The sequence below is a fragment of the Siphateles boraxobius genome, unplaced genomic scaffold (assembly GCF_051911475.1).
Source record: "Siphateles boraxobius isolate OS27281-9 unplaced genomic scaffold, OSU_SipBor_1 227, whole genome shotgun sequence".
NCBI lineage: Eukaryota > Metazoa > Chordata > Actinopteri > Cypriniformes > Leuciscidae > Siphateles > Siphateles boraxobius.
In genome coordinates, this window is record NW_027508841.1 from 711,289 (window position 1) to 734,329 (window position 23,041).

The following is a 23,041-nucleotide window of genomic DNA, read 5'->3' on the forward strand; positions in this document are numbered from 1 at the left end:
TCATTTGTTTGTTTTATGTGGGAGTTTTCTAGCTTTCTTTCTTTTTCTGTTCCACTCCCTCCATCTGAATCACAGTCAGGTCAATCTGTAGCCACTGGATGTGGGAGTATCAGGGTGTGTGTGTGTGTGTGTGTGTGTGTGTGTGTGTGTGTGTGTGTGTGTGTGTGTGTGTGTGTGTGTGTGTGTGTGTGTGTGTGTGTGTGTGTGTGTGTGTGTGTGTGTGTGTGTGTGTGTGTGTGTGTGTGTGTGTGTGTGTGTGTGTGTGTGTATAATAACTCAGGCAAACTGTTAGACTAACTAAAAATGTGTTTGTATCATGTTCAAATTTTTGCCTAAAATACAAAACAAGTTTAGTGTTTATTATTGAAAGTAACTGATCTAATCTTCATGGTTAAAGGATGAAATCACCTTAAAATCATCCTTCTGAAATTATTTGGTCACCATCATGTGAAGAAAACTTTCGTTCTTCTGTGGAATATACATTGTCATTTTTGGATCTCCTCTTTTAACAGGGAAAATATCTTATGAAACTCATATGATGCTTTGAGAAACAAGTTGTTATTAACTGAAAATCTTCCACTCTAGTGACTTGGATGTTAATGCATGACTTTTATATTTTAATGATGCCTTTTTTTTCTTTTTTCTATTTTCTATTTTAATGCTTGACAGACTCTGTCTCTGTTCTCTTATATTGAGAAGTGGAGCCGAGACGTTTCTCGAACCGGCTTAAAATTAGCCAGAATTATTATTCTGGGTGAAGTTTTAAAGACAATCTCTCTTTCACAAGTTTCCTCATACTGATGTAATACTTTTGATCATCACTTTTTATATTCAGCAATAAATGCAGTTTACAAATGTGTCAGCATTTCAAAATCCTTTTGTCAGTATTACCCTAAAATGTAGGCCTAATCATGATTTAATATGTCTAAATATAATGTCTTATTTTTGAGATTTGGAACCATTACTGTTATTGCTCTAAAGGAACCAACTAATTTATTGATAAATTAATTATTTATTAATTATTAATTTAACAATAGCCTAATATTAATTATAAATCATTTTGATTGATAATCGATTTATAAATAAAATCAGTGCTAACATATTCTCCAGTTTGATGTTTATTCACAACTTGTAACACGTTTATAAAGAAATTATTGCAACATCAGTAGCATAATGTTTCCTTCATTGTAGCCTATGAGGAACTGCTTGATAATGATATCAATTTTCGAAGTAAATAGTGCTTTTTATTTATTTATTTAATACTGCAAATAAAGCTGAAATGGACAAAACTGAATGATGCCTTATTTTTTGACCACCTGACAAGTCCCGGTTCACCTGATCAATCTGTGCTCTGATTGGTGCGATCTGTTTACATGTGGCCTTCTATTGGACAGCTGAGCCGGGTTGGGGGCGGGACTTTTCGTGATGCAATCTGGTGCTTCCCTCTTTTCTTTCCACTTGAGCTGTCAATCAAAGGCCTGTATTTAGTGTTTCGTGTGAAAGCTTAGAAATGGAATAATCCAGCAGAATGTTAGGAAACTGTTTAAAGTGGGCGGAGAAACGCTGGGTCTAAATAATGTTTTTTGTTTTATTTCTTCGCTGTGTGTTTCGAATCTAGTGCCGGCTTTTCAGTATCAATATTTATGTGTAAACTTGTGCAGATCAGAGCAGACAGCGCTGGCACGTGATTCCTGTTACGTTTCTCAGCGCGGTACGTTTGGACAGTCACAGTCGTTTCTGATTAATTTTACAGTAATGGCGATGTAGATTTAAATGTGCTTGCCACCTACCAATCCTTGTTAAGCTCGCATATAATAGATTACACGTTTTAGTTATATGTTTGCAGTAAGACAAAAACCGTCACGAGACGTGAATTCTGCTCAAGAGGAATGCGGAATTGTAGGGCCACCGAGCGCCACCTGGCGGAGAAACTGATGAACAACACTGGAAACATCGCGGTTCAAGGATGGTGTGGAAAAGAGGAGGAGAAGGAGGAGTGGATGAAAGGAGGAGGAGTGGGGGGGAGCAAAAAAGCAAAACACTCAGCGGTGTTCGCCATGTTGTGTTGAGGAAACACGAGAGAATATAGACGCGTCTGAGGGGTTTACAGCGCATACAGAAGATTTATCCTGTTTCATCTGATCCCGGATCATTCCAGACGCGCATTGGGATTACACGGGGGAATATAGTTTATCCGACACTATGAAATACACTCTTTTTATTTGATGCTGATGTTCCTGTTTTTGGTATCCTAATGTTTAAACCCTGAACTGGATTTATTTTCGTGTGTTCTGGAATGAAGATCATGACTATGATTATATAAATCTTCAGATCTATTCTAATCATTTTCAAAGAACCAGAAAATCGTCTCGGGATGTTTTTGGACTTGAATGTAGCCTATCATGAATGGGAATTAAACTCAATATTAGCTGCTTCTGTATGTGATCGATTCTGATCAATAAATTTAAGGACATATTTCCATTGTGTAGTGGACAAGCTGCTGTCTCAGATTTATAATACAGTATGGTTATATTAATGTTTGATATTTCATCCATGGAAACCTCCAGGCTGAGGATTTGTCAAATCTCTCAAACACTAAACCTCTCTTCCAGACTTACCCATTGATCCGGACCTGTTTGCTCACAAATAAATGTTTTTGGCAATATTAAAACATTACATTTAGAGGGAGTGGATTATCAGTTTGGGATTTATTACAGTAGAAGAATCTGCACTGAAAATGAGGACAGGCACCAAACTGGCCTTGGCCATATTCCTTGTCTCCTGTTCATCAGGTATGTGGACATTTCGGTGTTTTTATGCAATAAACTGCACAGCTACAGCCTGTTGACAAGCATTGGTCATGGTTTCTGTGTGTTACATGCTTTCTCAGGCTGTCTCGGATTCATTTAAAAGCTTTTTCCATTGGCACAAGGAGCCGTGTGTGTTTCATCTTACAGAAGTACAGCTGATGTTTATTTGCTCCACTATGATTGTGCACTTCTCAAACAAAGCTCTCGGCTGTATAGTTCTCTTACCTGACCAAGATTTTTCTGGTTAGTGAGGATTTTTAAAATAACTAAAAATGTGTATATTCACTGCATATTGGTCTAAAGAGCATTTTTATTTTGGCCTTTTAATTTAAATATTAAATCCCACTTTGTTAGTAAAATGACTTCATTTGTCATGCAGAAAGTATCTATAGAAGTCTATCTAGAGATAAAGATTAAATATTTATCTAACTGCATTTATTTAATCAAAAATACAGTAAAAACAGTGAAATATAATTGCAATGTAAATCAGCTGTTTTCTATGTGAATATATAGATATAGTGTAATTTATCCCTGTGATCAAAGCTGAATTTTCAGCATCATTTCTCCAGTCTTCAGTGTCACATGATCCTTCAGAAATCACTATATTATGATGATTTGATGATCAAGAAACATTTATGATTATTATCAGTGTAGAAACAGTTGTGCTGCTTTGGATTTCTGTGGAAACTATCCTACATTTTGTTTTTCAGGATTCTTTGATGAATAGAAAGTTTAAAAGTTTATAAAACAGCATTTTATTTTGTAACATTGTAAATGCATTTGCTGTCACTTTTTATAAATATAGCCTAATGCTTTCCTGCTGAATTAAAGTGTCAATTTATTTAAACTGACCATCCCACACTTTGCCTTTGTAGAAATTCTGTAATGATATGGATTATTTAGTCCTACAGGACATTGATTTGCAACATCTGATGAACAGCCAATCAGGATGAACTTATGCTGAGTTTGAGTTTTAACACTTCTGCTAGGCCAGATTTGCAAAATTAAAGATGCAGAGTTCATTTTATTAATTCATACATTTTAAAGATCTACTCAAATCCATCATGTAAGTGATATTTTCACTATTCTAAAGTTTCTTTATTATAAATTTTATCAGGAGTGAATTTGTCCTGTTATTAGCCTTAAAAAAGCTTCTTTATCCTGAAAACCTTTCCTCCCCTCCCCCATTCTTCCTTTTTTTAAAAAGCATCATGAGTTTGTATCTTTAAGACATAATGTGGCTGAATTGTTGGAATCTTGTTTTTTATTGACTTTTTAGCAAAGTGTGTGTATCTTTTCTTGTGATCAGCGTCTCCAGCTCCTCAGACGATAAGGTTCATTGTTTGCTGATGTGTGTGTAGAGTCAGAAGAAGAGTCTAGATGATGAGGTTCAGTGTTTGCTGATGTGTGTGTAGAGTCAGAAGAAGAGTCTAGATGATGAGGTTCAGTGTTTGCTGATGTGTGTGTAGAGTCAGAAGAAGAGTCTAGATGATAAGGTTCAGTGTTTGCTGATGTGTGTGTAGAGTGAGAAGAAGAGTCTAGATGATGAGGTTCAGTGTTTGCTGATGTGTGTGTAGAGTCAGATGAAGAGTCTAGATGATGAGGTTCAGTGTTTGCTGATGTGTGTGTAGAGTCAGATGAAGAGTCTAGATGATGAGGTTCAGTGTTTGCTGATGTGTGTGTAGAGTCAGAAGAAGAGTCTAGATGATAAGGTTCAGTGTTTGCTGATGTGTGTGTAGAGTCAGAAGAAGAGTCTAGATGATGAGGTTCAGTGTTTGCTGATGTGTGTGTAGAGTCAGATGAAGAGTCTAGATGATGAGGTTCAGTGTTTGCTGATGTGTGTGTAGAGTCAGATGAAGAGTCTAGATGATGAGGTTCAGTGTTTGCTGATGTGTGTGTAGAGTCAGAAGAAGAGTCTAGATGATAAGGTTCAGTGTTTGCTGATGTGTGTGTAGAGTCAGAAGATGAGCCTAGATGATAAGGTTCAGTGTTTGCTGATGTGTGTGTAGAGTCAGAAGAAGAGTCTAGATGATGAGGTTCAGTGTTTGCTGATGTGTGTGTAGAGTCAGATGAAGAGTCTAGATGATGAGGTTCAGTGTTTGCTGATGTGTGTGTAGAGTCAGAAGAAGAGTCTAGATGATGAGGTTCAGTGTTTGCTGATGTGTGTGTAGAGTGAGAAGAAGAGTCTAGACGATAAGGTTCAGTGTTTGCTGATGTGTGTGTAGAGTCAGAAGAAGAGTCTAGATGATAAGGTTCAGTGTTTGCTGATGTGTGTAGAGTCAGAAGAAGAGTCTAGATGATAAGGTTCAGTGTTTGCTGATGTGTGTGTAGAGTCAGATGAAGAGTCTAGATGATGAGGTTCAGTGTTTGCTGATGTGTGTGTAGAGTCAGATGAAGAGTCTAGATGATGAGGTTCAGTGTTTGCTGATGTGTGTGTAGAGTCAGATGAAGAGTCTAGATGATGAGGTTCAGTGTTTGCTGATGTGTGTGTAGAGTCAGAAGAAGAGTCTAGATGATAAGGTTCAGTGTTTGCTGATGTGTGTGTAGAGTCAGAAGAAGAGTCTAGATGATGAGGTTCAGTGTTTGCTGATGTGTGTGTAGAGTGAGAAGAAGAGTCTAGATGATGAGGTTCAGTGTTTGCTGATGTGTGTGTAGAGTGAGAAGAAGAGTCTAGACGATAAGGTTCAGTGTTTGCTGATGTGTGTGTAGAGTCAGATGATGAGTCTAGATGATGAGGTTCAGTGTTTGCTGATGTGTGTGTAGAGTCAGAAGAAGAGTCTAGATGATGAGGTTCAGTGTTTGCTGATGTGTGTAGAGTCAGAAGAAGAGTCTAGATGATAAGGTTCAGTGTTTGCTGATGTGTGTGTAGAGTCAGATGAAGAGTCTAGATGATGAGGTTCAGTGTTTGCTGATGTGTGTGTAGAGTCAGATGAAGAGTCTAGATGATGAGGTTCAGTGTTTGCTGATGTGTGTGTAGAGTCAGATGAAGAGTCTAGATGATGAGGTTCAGTGTTTGCTGATGTGTGTGTAGAGTCAGAAGAAGAGTCTAGATGATAAGGTTCAGTGTTTGCTGATGTGTGTGTAGAGTCAGAAGAAGAGTCTAGATGATGAGGTTCAGTGTTTGCTGATGTGTGTGTAGAGTGAGAAGAAGAGTCTAGACGATAAGGTTCAGTGTTTGCTGATGTGTGTGTAGAGTCAGAAGAAGAGTCTAGATGATAAGGTTCAGTGTTTGCTGATGTGTGTTTAGAGTCAGAAGAAGAGTCTAGACGATAAGGTTCAGTGTTTGCTGATGTGTGTGTAGAGTCAGAAGAAGAGTCTAGATGATGAGGTTCAGTGTTTGCTGATGTGTGTGTAGAGTCAGATGATGAGTCTAGATGATAAGGTTCAGTGTTTGCTGATGTGTGTGTAGAGTCAGATGAAGAGTCTAGATGATAAGGTTCAGTGTTTGCTGATGTGTGTGTAGAGTCAGATGAAGAGTCTAGATGATGAGGTTCAGTGTTTGCTGATGTGTGTGTAGAGTCAGATGAAGAGTCTAGATGATGAGGTTCAGTGTTTGCTGATGTGTGTGTAGAGTCAGATGAAGAGTCTAGATGATGAGGTTCAGTGTTTGCTGATGTGTGTGTAGAGTCAGATGAAGAGTCTAGATGATGAGGTTCAGTGTTTGCTGATGTGTGTGTAGAGTGAGAAGAAGAGTCTAGATGATGAGGTTCAGTGTTTGCTGATGTGTGTGTAGAGTGAGAAGAAGAGTCTAGACGATAAGGTTCAGTGTTTGCTGATGTGTGTGTAGAGTCAGAAGAAGAGTCTAGACGATAAGGTTCAGTGTTTGCTGATGTGTGTGTAGAGTCAGAAGAAGAGTCTAGATGATGAGGTTCAGTGTTTGCTGATGTGTGTGTAGAGTCAGATGATGAGTCTAGATGATAAGGTTCAGTGTTTGCTGATGTGTGTGTAGAGTCAGATGAAGAGTCAAGATGATAAGGTTCAGTGTTTGCTGATGTGTGTGTAGAGTCAGATGAAGAGTCTAGATGATGAGGTTCAGTGTTTGCTGATGTGTGTGTAGAGTCAGATGAAGAGTCTAGATGATGAGGTTCAGTGTTTGCTGATGTGTGTGTAGAGTCAGATGAAGAGTCTAGATGATGAGGTTCAGTGTTTGCTGATGTGTGTGTAGAGTCAGATGAAGAGTCTAGATGATGAGGTTCAGTGTTTGCTGATGTGTGTGTAGAGTCAGAAGAAGAGTCTAGATGATAAGGTTCAGTGTTTGCTGATGTGTGTGTAGAGTCAGATGAAGAGTCTAGATGATGAGGTTCAGTGTTTGCTGATGTGTGTGTAGAGTCAGAAGAAGAGTCTAGATGATGAGGTTCAGTGTTTGCTGATGTGTGTGTAGAGTCAGAAGAAGAGTCTAGATGATAAGGTTCAGTGTTTGCTGATGTGTGTGTAGAGTCAGAAGAAGAGTCTAGATGATGAGGTTCAGTGTTTGCTGACGTGTGTGTAGAGTCAGAAGAAGAGTCTAGATGATGAGGTTCAGTGTTTGCTGATGTGTGTGTAGAGTCAGATGAAGAGTCTCGATGATAAGGTTCAGTGTTTGCTGATGTGTGTGTAGAGTCAGAAGAAGAGTCTAGATGATAAGGTTCAGTGTTTGCTGATGTGTGTGTAGAGTCAGAAGAAGAGTCTAGATGATGAGGTTCAGTGTTTGCTGATGTGTGTGTAGAGTCAGAAGAAGAGTCTAGATGATGAGGTTCAGTGTTTGCTGATGTGTGTGTAGAGTCAGATGAAGAGTCTAGATGATAAGGTTCAGTGTTTGCTGATGTGTGTGTAGAGTCAGAAGTAGAGTCTAGATGATAAGGTTCAGTGTTTGCTGATGTGTGTGTAGAGTCAGATGAAGAGTCTAGATGATGAGGTTCAGTGTTTGCTGATGTGTGTGTAGAGTCAGAAGAAGAGTCTAGATGATAAGGTTCAGTGTTTGCTGATGTGTGTGTAGAGTCAGAAGAAGAGTCTAGATGATGAGGTTCAGTGTTTGCTGATGTGTGTGTAGAGTCAGATGAAGAGTCTAGATGATGAGGTTCAGTGTTTGCTGATGTGTGTGTAGAGTCAGATGAAGAGTCTAGATGATGAGGTTCAGTGTTTGCTGATGTGTGTGTAGAGTCAGATGAAGAGTCTAGATGATAAGGTTCAGTGTTTGCTGATGTGTGTGTAGAGTCAGATGAAGAGTCTAGATGATGAGGTTCAGTGTTTGCTGATGTGTGTGTAGAGTCAGAAGAAGAGTCTAGATGATGAGGTTCAGTGTTTGCTGATGTGTGTGTAGAGTCAGAAGAAGAGTCTAGATGATGAGGATCAGTGTTTGCTGATGTGTGTGTAGAGTCAGATGAAGAGTCTAGATGATGAGGTTCAGTGTTTGCTGATGTGTGTGTAGAGTCAGATGATGAGTCTAGATGATGAGGTTCAGTGTTTGCTGATGTGTGTGTAGAGTCAGATGAAGAGTCTAGATGATGAGGTTCAGTGTGTGTAGAGTCAGATGATGAGTCTAGATGATGAGGTTCAGTGTTTGCTGATGTGTGTGTACGAATGGAATGACAATACGAATGGAATGTTATTATGCGTCATGGAACATTGCGCTCCTCAACTCGCGAAAGGTCGGATTTGCTCCATCTTTTGATGATAAGTTTTGTTTAGAAAACCTTGAATCCATGTAAACCACAATATCATTAGACATAATCCATGTCATTAGAATCAATGAATCCATGTCATTAGACACAACGTGCACACATGTGCAGGCCAAAGGTTTTTTTTTTTTTGGCGGTGATGACGGTGACGAGCTCAGACCCGCGGTTGGAGTCACGTGACCGCGGTAATGCGGTAACCGTCCCAGCCCTAGTGTTTGCTGATGTGTGTGTAGAGTCAGAAGAAGAGTCTAGATGATAAGGTTCAGTGTTTGCTGATGTGTGTGTAGAGTCAGAAGATGAGCCTAGATGATAAGTTTCAGTGTTTGCTGATGTGTGTGTAGAGTCAGAAGAAGAGTCTAGATGATAAGGTTCAGTGTTTGCTGATGTGTGTGTAGAGTCAGAAGAAGAGTCTAGATGATGAGGTTCAGTGTTTGCTGATGTGTGTGTAGAGTCAGAAGAAGAGTCTAGATGATGAGGTTCAGTGTTTGCTGATGTGTGTGTAGAGTCAGATGAAGAGTCTAGATGATGAGGTTCAGTGTTTGCTGATGTGTGTGTAGAGTCAGATGAAGAGTCTAGATGATGAGGTTCAGTGTTTGCTGATGTGTGTGTAGAGTCAGATGAAGAGTCTAGATGATAAGGTTCAGTGTTTGCTGATGTGTGTGTAGAGTCAGATGAAGAGTCTAGATGATGAGGTTCAGTGTTTGCTGATGTGTGTAGAGTCAGAAGAAGAGTCTAGATGATGAGGTTCAGTGTTTGCTGATGTGTGTGTAGAGTCAGAAGAAGAGTCTAGATGATGAGGATCAGTGTTTGCTGATGTGTGTGTAGAGTCAGATGAAGAGTCTAGATGATGAGGTTCAGTGTTTGCTGATGTGTGTGTAGAGTCAGATGATGAGTCTAGATGATGAGGTTCAGTGTTTGCTGATGTGTGTGTAGAGTCAGATGAAGAGTCTAGATGATGAGGTTCAGTGTGTGTAGAGTCAGATGATGAGTCAAGATGATGAGGTTCAGTGTTTGCTGATGTGTGTGTAGAGTCAGATGATGAGTCTAGATGATGAGGTTCAGTGTTTGCTGATGTGTGTGTAGAGTCAGATGAAGAGTCTAGATGATGAGGTTCAGTGTTTGCTGATGTGTGTGTAGAGTCGGATGAAGAGTCTAGATGATGAGGTTCAGTGTTTGCTGATGTGTGTGTAGAGTCGGATGAAGAGTCTAGATGATGAGGTTCAGTGTTTGCTGATGTGTGTGTAGAGTCAGATGATGAGTCTAGATGATGAGGTTCAGTGTTTGCTGATGTGTGTGTAGAGTCAGATGAAGAGTCTAGATGATGAGGTTCAGTGTTTGCTAGGGCTGGGGCGGTATGGATTTTTTCTAACCGCGGTTGAAAAGCAAGATTTTCCCACGGTATGGCGGTAAACCGCTTTAAATACAGAGTAAGATAAGATCATAAGATGGGTCAGACACGATTTTGACCACTTTATTAAGTTTTGTTTTGTAGAAAGCCTTTCTTTAAATTAAATTTCGTTTTGTATAAATTGTACCTTAATTTTAATCACTGTTTCATTAACTAATTGCCTGGAATCAAGAAATAAGAAGCAAATAGCAGACATATAATCAGGAGGACGTGGAAGCGCCGGTGTGATCTCTTGCGCGTGAACTGGAGCTCGTCTCATAAATGAACCGAAACTCGGCGTAGGCTGGGCCTAAATGTCTACTTTTAAACAAAATTCAAAACGGAATGATAACATTTTAGTCTACAGTAGCCTAGTCAGGTAAGGTCAGGTTTGCCGATGTGAGTTATAGGCTATTTACTTATTTATATTTATCCCTGTGCCCCGATCGGAAACGGAGTTAACTGCTGATATTGGGGATACAACATAGCCAATATACTAGAGACTTTAGCCTTTAAATATCTTTGCTGCATTGGATGGGTCTCCTTTCTAGAACAGCCAAGAGCTTTCTAGCCTCGCGACAGCAGCGCCTCGCATTGCTCATACACCTTAAAACAGTCAGCGCCGCGGATGCGGTTTCGAAAATTGATCAAAAAACGTTGGTGCGGTTGGATGGCGGACAGATGATGAGTTTTGTGATGCGGTTGCGGATTAAATAATAATAGCCCATCCGCGCATCTCTAATACGAATGGAATGTTATTATGCGTCATGGAACATTGCGCTCCTCAACTCGCGAAAGGTCGGATTTGCTCCATCTTTTGATGATAAGTTTTGTTTAGAAAACCTTGAATCCATGTAAACCACAATATCATTAGACATAATCCATGTCATTAGAATCAATGAATCCATGTCATTAGACACAACGTGCACACATGTGCAGGCCAAAGGTTTTTTTTTTTTTGGCGGTGATGACGGTGACGAGCTCAGACCCGCGGTTGGAGTCACGTGACCGCGGTAATGCGGTAACCGTCCCAGCCCTAGTGTTTGCTGATGTGTGTGTAGAGTCAGAAGAAGAGTCTAGATGATAAGGTTCAGTGTTTGCTGATGTGTGTGTAGAGTCAGAAGATGAGCCTAGATGATAAGTTTCAGTGTTTGCTGATGTGTGTGTAGAGTCAGAAGAAGAGTCTAGATGATGAGGTTCAGTGTTTGCTGATGTGTGTGTAGAGTCAGAAGAAGAGTCTAGATTATAAGGTTCAGTGTTTGCTGATGTGTGTGTAGAGTCAGAAGATGAGCCTAGATGATAAGGTTCAGTGTTTGCTGATGTGTGTTTAGAGTCAGATGATGAGTCTAGATGATAAGGTTCAGTGTTTGCTGATGTGTGTGTAGAGTCAGAAGAAGAGTCTAGATGATAAGGTTCGGTGTTTGCTGATGTGTGTGTAGAGTAGGGCTGGGCGATAAAACGATAACAATAATTATCACGATATAATTTTTCTCGATAAAACGATATCAAGAGTTTGATAAATGTTCGATAATGTTTATGCGCCAAAAGCGGAACGAAACTCATTTGAACCGCCCGCCACACGGACCGTTAATCCGCTCGGCTCAAAGTCCAAATGGCTGCGCAGTGCGAGCTCACTAGAGCAAATGCGTTTACTCCTTTCACTTACTGTCTATGGTTTATTCTGATCGGACTCGCTCACAAGATCCACTGAGAAGCGATTGAATTCAGCGAAGAACACAAATGTCTCAGTGATTTAAACCAGTTTAAAGGCAGATGAAACAGCGCTGACAAACAGGAGAAACACTGTGCGCAACGATTCAGTCAGAAGGCTTTTCCTTCTACAAATTCCCATCTAGTACCATGGATTTACTGTAACGTTAGTCTAGTCATATTAACTGCACCATGAAATGTGGGATATACATATTGCATTGTATTATATTATTAATGTAGACAATGTATTAAATGACTAATGGAATATAATTACAGTATTTAATCATGTATTTAGGCTACTGTTTTTCATACATATACCATAGAAACCATAAAGTTACATTTTGCCATGATGATGTGAGGTGCTATAGGCTATGCCTGGTTTTATCTGTGGTTATCATGATCTAAATGCATGATACTGGATGACCAATGGTTAATTTGAATAAAACTTAAACAGTCAGAATATTACATTTTACCAAATAAAAATGTGGTTGTGACCTTTTTTATTAACAGATGTTAATGTTTTTGTTAATGAACATACATTTAACATAGTAGTATTAGCTTGAGTTAGGATGCAGACTTACAGTCAACTCACTGTCAAATATGCGTTTCGAGACAAAACATGTAATATTAATATTGCAGCCTGCATTGCAAACTGTGGTGAAGATACAGGCCATCAAATTCAGGCAACACAAACCTGTTGCAAGACTTGAAACAATATCCCCCATTAGCACATGCAGAAACTAAGAAATATATTTTTCTATTCAGTCATTTATTTTGTTAAGGAAAAATGACAAATGTTTGAGTGTTGTACCTGAGATTTGTGAAATGTTCACCTGTTTGGCAAGTGTTTAAATCCACAATTAATGCTCTGGTTTCTACAACTTTCACTTAGGAGCAAAAATATGCCTTTAAACTTGAAAGAAATAAAGATTTGACATTTATCGTGATAATTTATCGATATCGGCTGATATAAAAAAAATTATCGTGATAATTTTTTTTGGCCATATCGCCCAGCCCTAGTGTAGAGTCAGAAGATGAGTCTAGATGATAAGGTTCAGTGTTTGCTGATGTGTGTAGAGTCAGAAGAAGAGTCTAGATGATAAGGTTCAGTGTTTGCTGATGTGTGTGTAGAGTCAGAAGAAGAGTCTAGATGATAAGGTTCAGTGTTTGCTGATGTGTGTGTAGAGTCAGAAGAAGAGTCTAGATGATGAGGTTCAGTGTTTGCTGATGTGTGTTAGAGTCAGAAGAAGAGTCTAGATGATGAGGTTCAGTGTTTGCTGATGTGTGTTAGAGTCAGAAGAAGAGTCTAGATGATAAGGTTCAGTGTTTGCTGATGTGTGTGTAGAGTCAGAAGAAGAGTCTAGATGATGAGGTTCAGTGTTTGCTGATGTGTGTGTAGAGTCAGAAGAAGAGTCTAGATGATGAGGTTCAGTGTTTGCTGATGTGTGTGTAGAGTCAGAAGAAGAGTCTAGATGATAAGGTTCAGTGTTTGCTGATGTGTGTGTAGAGTCAGAAGAAGAGTCTAGATGATGAGGTTCAGTGTTTGCTGATGTGTGTTAGAGTCAGAAGAAGAGTCTAGATGATAAGGTTCAGTGTTTGCTGATGTGTGTGTAGAGTCAGAAGAAGAGTCTAGATGATGAGGTTCAGTGTTTGCTGATGTGTGTTAGAGTCAGAAGAAGAGTCTAGATGATGAGGTTCAGTGTTTGCTGATGTGTGTGTAGAGTCAGAAGAAGAGTCTAGATGATGAGGTTCAGTGTTTGCTGATGTGTGTGTAGAGTCAGATGAAGAGTCTAGATGATGAGGTTCAGTGTTTGCTGATGTGTGTGTAGAGTCAGAAGAAGAGTCTAGATGATGAGGTTCAGTGTTTGCTGATGTGTGTGTAGAGTCAGATGAAGAGTCTAGATGATGAGGTTCAGTGTTTGCTGATGTGTGTGTAGAGTCAGAAGATGAGTCTAGATGATGAGGTTCAGTGTTTGCTGATGTGTGTGTAGAGTCAGAAGAAGAGTCTAGATGATGAGGTTCAGTGTTTGCTGATGTGTGTGTAGAGTCAGATGAAGAGTCTAGATGATGAGGTTCAGTGTTTGCTGATGTGTGTGTAGAGTCAGAAGAAGAGTCTAGATGATGAGGTTCAGTGTTTGCTGATGTGTGTGTAGAGTCAGAAGAAGAGTCTAGATGATAAGGTTCAGTGTTTGCTGATGTGTGTGTAGAGTCAGAAGAAGAGTCTAGATGATGAGGTTCAGTGTTTGCTGATGTGTGTGTAGAGTCAGAAGAAGAGTCTAGATGATGAGGTTCAGTGTTTGCTGATGTGTGTGTAGAGTCAGATGAAGAGTCTAGATGATGAGGTTCAGTGTTTGCTGATGTGTGTGTAGAGTCAGAAGAAGAGTCTAGATGATGAGGTTCAGTGTTTGCTGATGTGTGTGTAGAGTCAGATGAAGAGTCTAGATGATGAGGTTCAGTGTTTGCTGATGTGTGTGTAGAGTCAGATGATGAGTCTAGATGATGAGGTTCAGTGTTTGCTGATGTGTGTGTAGAGTCAGATGATGAGTCTAGATGATGAGGTTCAGTGTTTGCTGATGTGTGTGTAGAGTCAGAAGATGAGTCTAGATGATGAGGTTCAGTGTTTGCTGATGTGTGTGTAGAGTCAGAAGAAGAGTCTAGATGATGAGGTTCAGTGTTTGCTGATGTGTGTGTAGAGTCAGATGATGAGTCTAGATGATGAGGTTCAGTGTTTTGCTGATGTGTGTGTAGAGTCAGAAGAAGAGTCTAGATGATGAGGTTCAGTGTTTGCTGATGTGTGTGTAGAGTCAGAAGAAGAGTCTAGATGATGAGGTTCAGTGTTTGCTGATGTGTGTGTAGAGTCAGATGATGAGTCTAGATGATGAGGTTCAGTGTTTGCTGATGTGTGTGTAGAGTCAGATGAAGAGTCTAGATGATGAGGTTCAGTGTTTGCCGATGTGTGTGTAGAGTCAGATGAAGAGTCTTATGATGAGGTTCAGTGTTTGGTGATGTGTGTGTAGAGTCAGGTGACGAGTCTAGATGATAAGAATAACACAGTTTGTGTCAGATCAGTTGCAGGGTCACAGACGCTGGCAGAAACTCGGTCTCTGAGAATTGGCCTGACTTTGGTCAGATGTCGGTCAGATTAGCCACTATACTGGTCTTTTTAAAGATGTCCAAACGCTCAAGGTTACAGAGTCTGATGCCAGAATAAGCCTAATGCCATTAAAGACCAGTATGCCTTGACTTTCTGCTGCACTGGATTACAGAGTTTCACCAATACGTGTTTGGCTTTTGTGCTTCAAAGGTGAATTGTCATTTTTGTAATAATTAAAATTACTGGTCAGCTGATGTTTTTTTCAGTATCTGATACTGATATCTGGAGTTATTAGTGATGTATATTTCTAAGGGATCGAGTTAAAAGTTAAGAAAACATGGTTAGGACAATGGAGGTGATGTATGGAAATGGGCGTGGACTGATGGTAAATGGATAAGATTGGTTAATCTTTGGGGGGTTGGGGGTACTGTACTACCAATTTCAGCGATAGGATTATCAATATTGTTATGTTTACCATGCATTGTAATGTGTTTCCAGCTCAGTACAGAGACTGGTTAAAGCTGGGAGTCTGTTCAATTGGATGAACAAAATATGATGATACAAGTAGTGGGAGCTACTGTGACATGTGTTAAAGTGTATGTTTCCTTTTCTTTTTCTTTCTTTCTATGAATGTTTTTGATATGAACAGAAGGTTAAAAGCTGTGGTTATCCGCTATGTGATGACGTACAAGGAGAGGGGTCGAAATGAGGGATTTTATTCTACTTTTATTTCTTCGTATTTCTTAGCCTGTTGAAATGCCATGTGGGTTTCAAGATGTGTAATGATAACCAGGGTGTTAAATTGATGTGTTTCCTACTTAAACTATACACTATTTCTTGTTTATACTGAGGTGACTGAGGGTCCGACCTAGGTCGGGAGTGCAATAACAGTGCTTATTCATTCAGCCCGGCTGCAGATAAAGTCTTTACTTGCTTGCTAATACTTAAGGGACTATCCCCACAAAAACAGCCTAAGCTTTTTACTTTTCCAAATGTTATTTCACAAATGTTTAAGAGAGTGGTCAGTTATGTGAAAACCAGAGATGAAGAGTATAAGTGTGATGAAATGACTTAAAATTTGTTCTATTATTTTTATTATTATGATTGGGTAATCTGAATGATAAAAAGGGGGGAATTGTTGTGGAAATTTTAATAGTCATTAATCCCAAACAGGTATCATAAGAGAAAGAACCTATTCAATGTATAAAAGTATATGTGTGTACGTGCTTGTGCGTGACTTTTCAGGAACATATGGGACAGGACCTCTGACCTTAGGGATGGTCAGTTTTGGCCAGTTTATTTCAGTACCAGTTTGTGTCTTTAAGTAGCAGTAAGGACCTTATCTGAGTGGGTGAAAGGTACAGCGGGTGAGGAGGAACCTTGAAAACAGTATAAAGGCTGTCTCATATCTTCCTGTTGTGTGTCACTCTCTTGCACAGCGTAACTTCTGTGTACTAGACTGAACCTTGCAAGAATAAATACTTTTCTTTTTATTAATTTGACTCTGAGTGTCTCTTACGCAGTGATGTTTAACAGAATTTTTGCCACAACAAGTACAAGTGACTCTTGAGTCCTAGAAATTATACTGTAAGCCAGTACAAGTCATTTGTAATTTGAGTCTCTGGCAGTTTTTTAAAATATTGCTAAAAATATAGTTTTTTTCAGCAGCCTGGCATGAGGAATGTCTGGGAAACCTGTCTGATAACAGTAGTTTGGTGATGTGCAGAAGTGATCGGAAGTGACAGGTGAAGCGTTTACTGTATTCTAGTTAATGCATCGTGAGCCCGGTTAACTCCAGTCCTCTCTCTCTGTCTTTCTCCTCGCTCCACCATCCCTGAAATAGGTCAAAGGTCAACCCTCATCCTCTTTAACATAAGCTGTAGGGCTCACACAGACTTATGCCAAGGTTACAGTCGCCGAGCAAATCCTCCAGCAAACCTCACACAGCTCACGGTCAATCAAAGACATTCTCCCTCATACGCAGTAGATGTATAGCATAAAAAAACTTTTTATCCATTGTGACTATTATTTTCATAACAATTCAGCCCTGCCCCCCACCCATTTTTTAAATGTATGTAATTCCAATTAGATTCTCATTATTACAATACTGCAAATATGCTATGTTTTTACATTTAACATAAATGAAAGGAAATTTAAATAATATTGCAGATATTTTAACATAAAAAATAATTTAGACATTTCACATAGCAATATTGATGATTTGGGGGTATATGTGCTTTAGGGTCATGAAAATAAAACATGCAAAAATAAGCTTCAAATTATAATTTCTTATTTGTTCTTGAAAGTTTTCAGGTGAAATCCACTCACATTTTTTCAGACAGATGTGTGTGTCAGACAGATGTGCCTCTGTACAGCCGCTCGGGCTCCAACGTGTTCAAAACTGAGGAGTCATAGACTCTCAAAGCATTTCTTTTGATGAATCTGCAGAGAAGGTTAATTTACCATGATGGCTTCCATCAGGAATTTCCTCTGGTTTTATCGAATAGCTGATTTACAATGAAGTCTGTTTGTGTATTAAATGCTGTAAAGAATTCCAGCTGTGAAAATCTGCTCACTTGAAGTGTAAAGCAGTGTGTGAATGAAGAGACAATGATACAGAGATGGTTTTGTCTCTCGGAGTTTCATGAGTACAAATTCATACCAGTGTGTCGACGGCACGAAGGTGCAATCTTATTAAAGGGGTAGGGCTGCACAATTAATCGAATATTAATCACGATCACGATTTTGGCTTCCCACGATCAAATTCGCGTGATCGAGCGATATTTAAAATGCGTCATTGCGGTCATAGAACGCTCCATGTCAAAGTTCTTTTTTTTCTTTTTGTAGGCAAGGCAAGGCAAGGCAAGGCAAGGGTGAGGCTGTGGGGCTTGTCCAGAGAATCGGATCGTCATCCATTGTGTGGAAGCATTTTGGCCCGGGTTCAAAGCAAGTGACACTTGTGGCTGTTTTTTTTTTTTTAGGGGTCGACAAACGCGTCGGTGTTTTGCTGGATATTCTTCGCATAGTAGCTACAGTAGCACAATATACTTAAATTACTCCGTCATTTATGGTCATACAGAAAAAATAAATATGAAAAAAGAATCTGTAAGATGTTTACTTTTTTATGTGTCTACTTACAATCAAAACAAAACATTGTGTTTTTGTAACTTTTTTTCTGGAGCACGTCTCTACACTTAACACACAAAACTCAGCGAATACTCGTCATACATGCATGAGCAATATATCTTTATGTAAGTGTCTTCTGTTTATGTAATCTGTATGAAAAGAGAGAGATGCCAGTCTAATGTGAATACGCCCACGGAGAGCGCGCGCTATTCAAACGCAAATGATCTGAAGTGATCCATCAGAATTATGTACTTTACGCTGTGAGGAATAATAATAGACTAATAGTAATAATAATCCTGGAAACGTTTACCTCAGAAGTGTTGGTTTTGGTTTCATTTCAATGAGCAAAATGAATTAAAAGATTTTTATATTAATTAAAATATAATTCATTGAACTATTATGCTATTTGTGATAATTTTAGTTGATCAGTACTTCTTATGCTAATGTGTGTGAATATGTTACTGAAAATAACAATAGTAGTCTAATATAACAACTGTTATTTCTGCTAGTGTTGAGAAACCAAAACCAAACAGTTTTACTCATGTTGTCTGACATAAGATTGAACTAACTTAAATCTTGAATAATATGATTGGGGTTGTTTACCAAATATGTGGTTTAATTTTCCATATGATTTCTTCATGTTCTTTCTTAGAGTATGCAATGAGAGATCCTCGGATTGACCGAGCACAAATAATCGTGATATTTAATCGTGATCTCAATTTTGATCAAAATAATCGTGATTATCATTTTGGCCATAATCTTGCAGCCCTCTAAAGGGGCATTCGGCAACTATTTCAACTTAATAAAACCATTTAGAAATCATTTGGATGGTTTAATAATCTGTTCTGGTGAGAATGGTGGCTTTCCCCGCTCCCCCAGTGTTCCTAGGCGGAAAACCAACCTTGCAACATGAGGATTAACGTCCCGGTAAGTTGGAAATAGGAAGTCTTGTGAGAAGGGAGAACGAGCGAGAAACACAAACTGCTTTACGACAATTCGACTTAAACACACACGCCGCCCTCAATGTGTGTGATGTATTACCCACCTCGGTAGACATACTCCACACAATAAAGCTGGCCGGCTCCGATAATAACAAATGCACATGAGCAGCGGTAGGGGGAGGAGGGGCCGCAAATGAGTTTTTTCATGACATTGTTGTGAAATATATACGCCTCACAGCTGTAGGGGGCGCTCGCTGAGAAAACATGCAACAACAAAAGTGAAAATAAGCAAAGAAATAGCTAGAGTTGCCGAGTGCCCCTTTAATGTATGATTTATGAATTAACTGGTTGTTTTAAAATCTTCCGCTTCAAACATTCATGATAACTTTTGTTAACTTTACAATAAGTAAATCAACTTACACTAAATTACCAGCTAAATGTTCTTTGATATCGATGCCATAGAAATATATAGAGCTGAACTGTTAAAACGGAAGTTCAGTTTACGCCCGTTTCACAGTGCGTGTGCAGTGCGTATGCAGTGCGTGTTGCGGTGCGTGTACGCACTATAGTGTTTTCACATATGCTGCGTTTGTAGTGCGCTACTGATCCGCAGTTTCTGTGTGCCACAAAATCAAAAATGGCTAAGTAATTTTGATTTTAAATCCAAAAATTAACTTTAACATTGTTTAAGACATTGAAAGAGTATGAAAATTAATTTTAATCATTGTGATTTTTTGTTTTACATGTAAAATTTACATTGTTCCCCCCACCCCAAAATATATAATGTATTTTTTGAGGGGGAAAAAATCATATATGATGGCATTTTGCAAATATTGGGACTATAATCATACTTTTTTGTTTTTCTTGACCCTGTAATTTAGTAACTGTAGAACACATTAACTGTAATTATGCGTATATGATGAAATTAATACAGTTTATTGTCAATCTATGTCTATTTTAATGTGAACAATGCGCTGCCACTTCAATTCAGTGCGGTGCAGCACAGCACAAATAAACTCGGTGCGTAAACAATCTCTGCACTGCTGTATACGCACCGCACCTGGAACGGATCGCCGGACCGCACCCGCGTGCAGTGTGAACGCTCTAACCTGTTAACATGGGTACGTAAAAAAATACGCACCGCATACGCACTGCAAACGGAGTATGTGTGAAACGGGCGTAACTTGTGTTTGCTGGATAACAGTTGAGCCTGATATTTTACATTAACCTGTAAAATCTCTATCCATTAAGATATTCTTTCATGTTAAATCCATTCATAAACATTGAACTAGTGGGGGGAAAAACGCTTCAGTGCGCCGGCGCTCTGGCAACGGTTAACAAATACAAATACAAACACACAGAAACAAAAAACACTATTTACAGACAGCATGGAAGGTGGACACAAACATCTCATGACTGATAATACTGTCTAAACAAATGGGATTTTAGTTTTGACTTAAATGCATGCAGCGAGGTTGTTGTCCTAAGACGAAGAGAGTTACATAGTTTAGGGGCTAAAACGGAAAAAGACCTGCCACCCATAGATGATAAACGAAATCTCGGCTCACAGAGTTCACAACAAGAGGATCCGAGAGTTCGAGGGGGAATATAAGGAGAAAGTAAGTCAGAAAGATAGGAAGGAGCAAGACCATTTATGGCTCGTTTCCACTGAGCGGTACGGTACTGTACAGTTCGGTACGGTATGCAATTATTTGCGTTTCCACTGTCAAAAGTTGTGAATGGTACCAAAAAGCCGAACCGTACCGTACCACTTTTTGGGTACCCTTCCGTTGGGGTACCTAGCACAGTGGTACGGTACTAAAGGGTGGAGCTAGACTCACTGCAAAACGCTGATTGGTTGACAGAGATCGTCACTTGCGCGAGGGGAATGGCAACATAAGAAGCGCCATTTTTTAATATACAGTTGGAATATAATACTACGGTTATTCTTTCACGAAATGTAGTTTTAAGAGTTTTTGAGGCGAGAATGTAGTTGTTTAAAGCTCAAATCTGCGGTTTATTTATAATGATTTATGATAATTTGATCCATTCTAGGCGATCACCGGGCGCTCGGCGCTCATGTTCCCCACCTGGAACAGCCTTTCCTCGGCTAGTCGTTCTGACGTTTGCCGCTGACTCTGTAGCAGCTAGTGGTAATTCGTCTTGTGTATATCTAACGGGTGATCTTTGGTCTCGTGAATCGATAATTCGTTCCCTGGCCAATCGTTTTGGCTGCGGGCTAAGTGAAGTTTCATATATTTAGGCTATAACTTTTCCGTTGTAAAGTTAACGTTAGACTAGCGCTGAATTTGTATATTTGACTGAATTGTTTGCTTTATTTCATATTGTATAGCTTCTTGTAACGTTACCTTTTACTTATACTTTTATAATGGCTATTATTGATAGAACTGAAATTCAACAAAAAGAAATAGGGTTGAGTTTTGTCATTTTTTATTACAAGATTATCACTGTAATGTTGTTTATTGCAACATTTGTACAAATGCACATATTGCCTGGAATATGTTTAATATTTTTTTAAATTTAAACGAAAAGATGCAGGGTTGTGTTTTATATTTCGTTTTGTTATAAATAGGCTAACGTTAAACATGTATATAATCAGGTCTATACATTGCCTGAACCACATTTGTGTGCCTATAATGTTTAAAATTTATTTAAATGAAAACGAAAAGAGGCAGAGTGGTGTTTTATAACATATTTCGTTTTATTGTTGCCTAAAATGTACATGCAAAGCGAGCTGAGTGACGCTTTCAAGAACGCGCTGTTCCATGTGGTGAATTACCGGACTCGCGTCATCGGGAGTCCCTCTGCTGAGAACTTTACATACTTGGTATTGAGAAATGCCTAATGTCGGCGCTTGTCTTCTTGTGACAAACATGACGAGAAGCAAGGACAAGATCTGCTGTATGCCATCCACTGGTGTTTACTTTGTCGCTTTCTTCTTCGCGCGAAAATCACGTTGATCGCTTCTTTCCGGCAAACACCACGCCTATCAAGTAGGGTACTGTTGGCGGTGGAAACGCTAGCTGGATCATGGTTTACTGACCCGACCCGACCCGAACCGTACTGTACCGTACCGTACTGCTCAGTGGAAACGAGCCATTAGTGACTTAAGGTAAGCAGAAGAATTTTGTAAGTAATGCAGGATAACACAGGTAGCCAGTGGAGTTTGAACAGAATTGGAGTGATATGAGCAGATTGTTTAGTAGAAGTTAGTAGGGCTGGGTATTGTAACAAAATTTTCGATACCGATACCGATACCTTGACTTCGATACCGGTTCCTGAACGATACTTTTTTCGATACCAATTTTATCAATACAATACAAAACATTACCTAAATAAAAACTATTATTTTTTCAGTTTGTTGACTTTTTTTTACACATATTTTGAGTCTGTAAAAAAGCACCAATGCTAAAGTTTTCTATGTTTCCTAATCATTTAACAACATGTATTCTTTACTTCAATGAGCTCATTGTTTCTGCCTTAAAGGGGACATATCATGCTTTTAAATCATTCCTTTTTACATATAAATCCTACATTTGTGGTCTATATAAAGCAGAACTTTAATGCTTGGGTCTGAATTCCTCATTATTATAGCTCCACAGGCCCCTTTTCTACCCCTTTTCTGATGTGCGTCTGAGAGCAACTCGTTTTGGTGCGGTCTCTTTAAATGCAAATGAGACACTTCATACCCCGCCCCCTCTCCAGGTTGCAGAGGTGACACTCGTTTCAACTCCACCCCGTTCGGCCATTTTTGTAGTTTGATAGCAGAGATACGATTATATGGCGGCACAGAAACTTTTTATTCACACGTTATTAACAAAATGTCAACAACGGAAGACTTGTCCATCAAGCCTTACATGTCGAGCCAGAGCCGGACCCGGAGCGAGATGAAAATGAAGACGAAGGACCTGCAGAACAACGTCTTCATATGGATGTATCGCAATGGTATGTTTCTGTATTTACAGTAACTTCTCCATCCATGCCCACTACTACAATACTGCATGTTTTACAACGACTATTTAACACTCACCAAACAAAATATAAGTTGTATTATAAACAATTAAAGAAAAGCACGTTGTTATTGCACGTAAAAACGTTATTTACAGCTTACCGAAGTGCTCTGTTCGTCTCCAAAGATAGAAGGAATTGACCCCTCAATCAGACGAAGTCTATCGGCAAGTCCTTCTTTATACTGGCGGAGGTTGCTGAAGTAGTTATCCTTGAAGTGCTTCGTTCGTGCACACAAAAATTACTTTAACCACAGATCAGGGTACATTTTCCATGAAAAATAAAAC

General features: G+C 39.2%; 1 protein-coding gene across 1 annotated transcript in view; it reads left to right on the plus strand.

The window, feature by feature from the left end:
* The first annotated feature begins 1,470 nt into the window (after positions 1-1,470).
* LOC143747562 (activin receptor type-2A-like) overlaps positions 1,471-23,041 on the plus strand; it is a 54,499-nt gene continuing 32,928 nt past the window's right edge. The window contains exon 1 of the mRNA XM_077240388.1: positions 1,471-2,792. Within this exon, the coding sequence (XP_077096503.1) occupies positions 2,738-2,792 (55 nt within the window). The 5' untranslated portion in view covers positions 1,471-2,737. The remainder of the gene's footprint in view (positions 2,793-23,041) is intronic.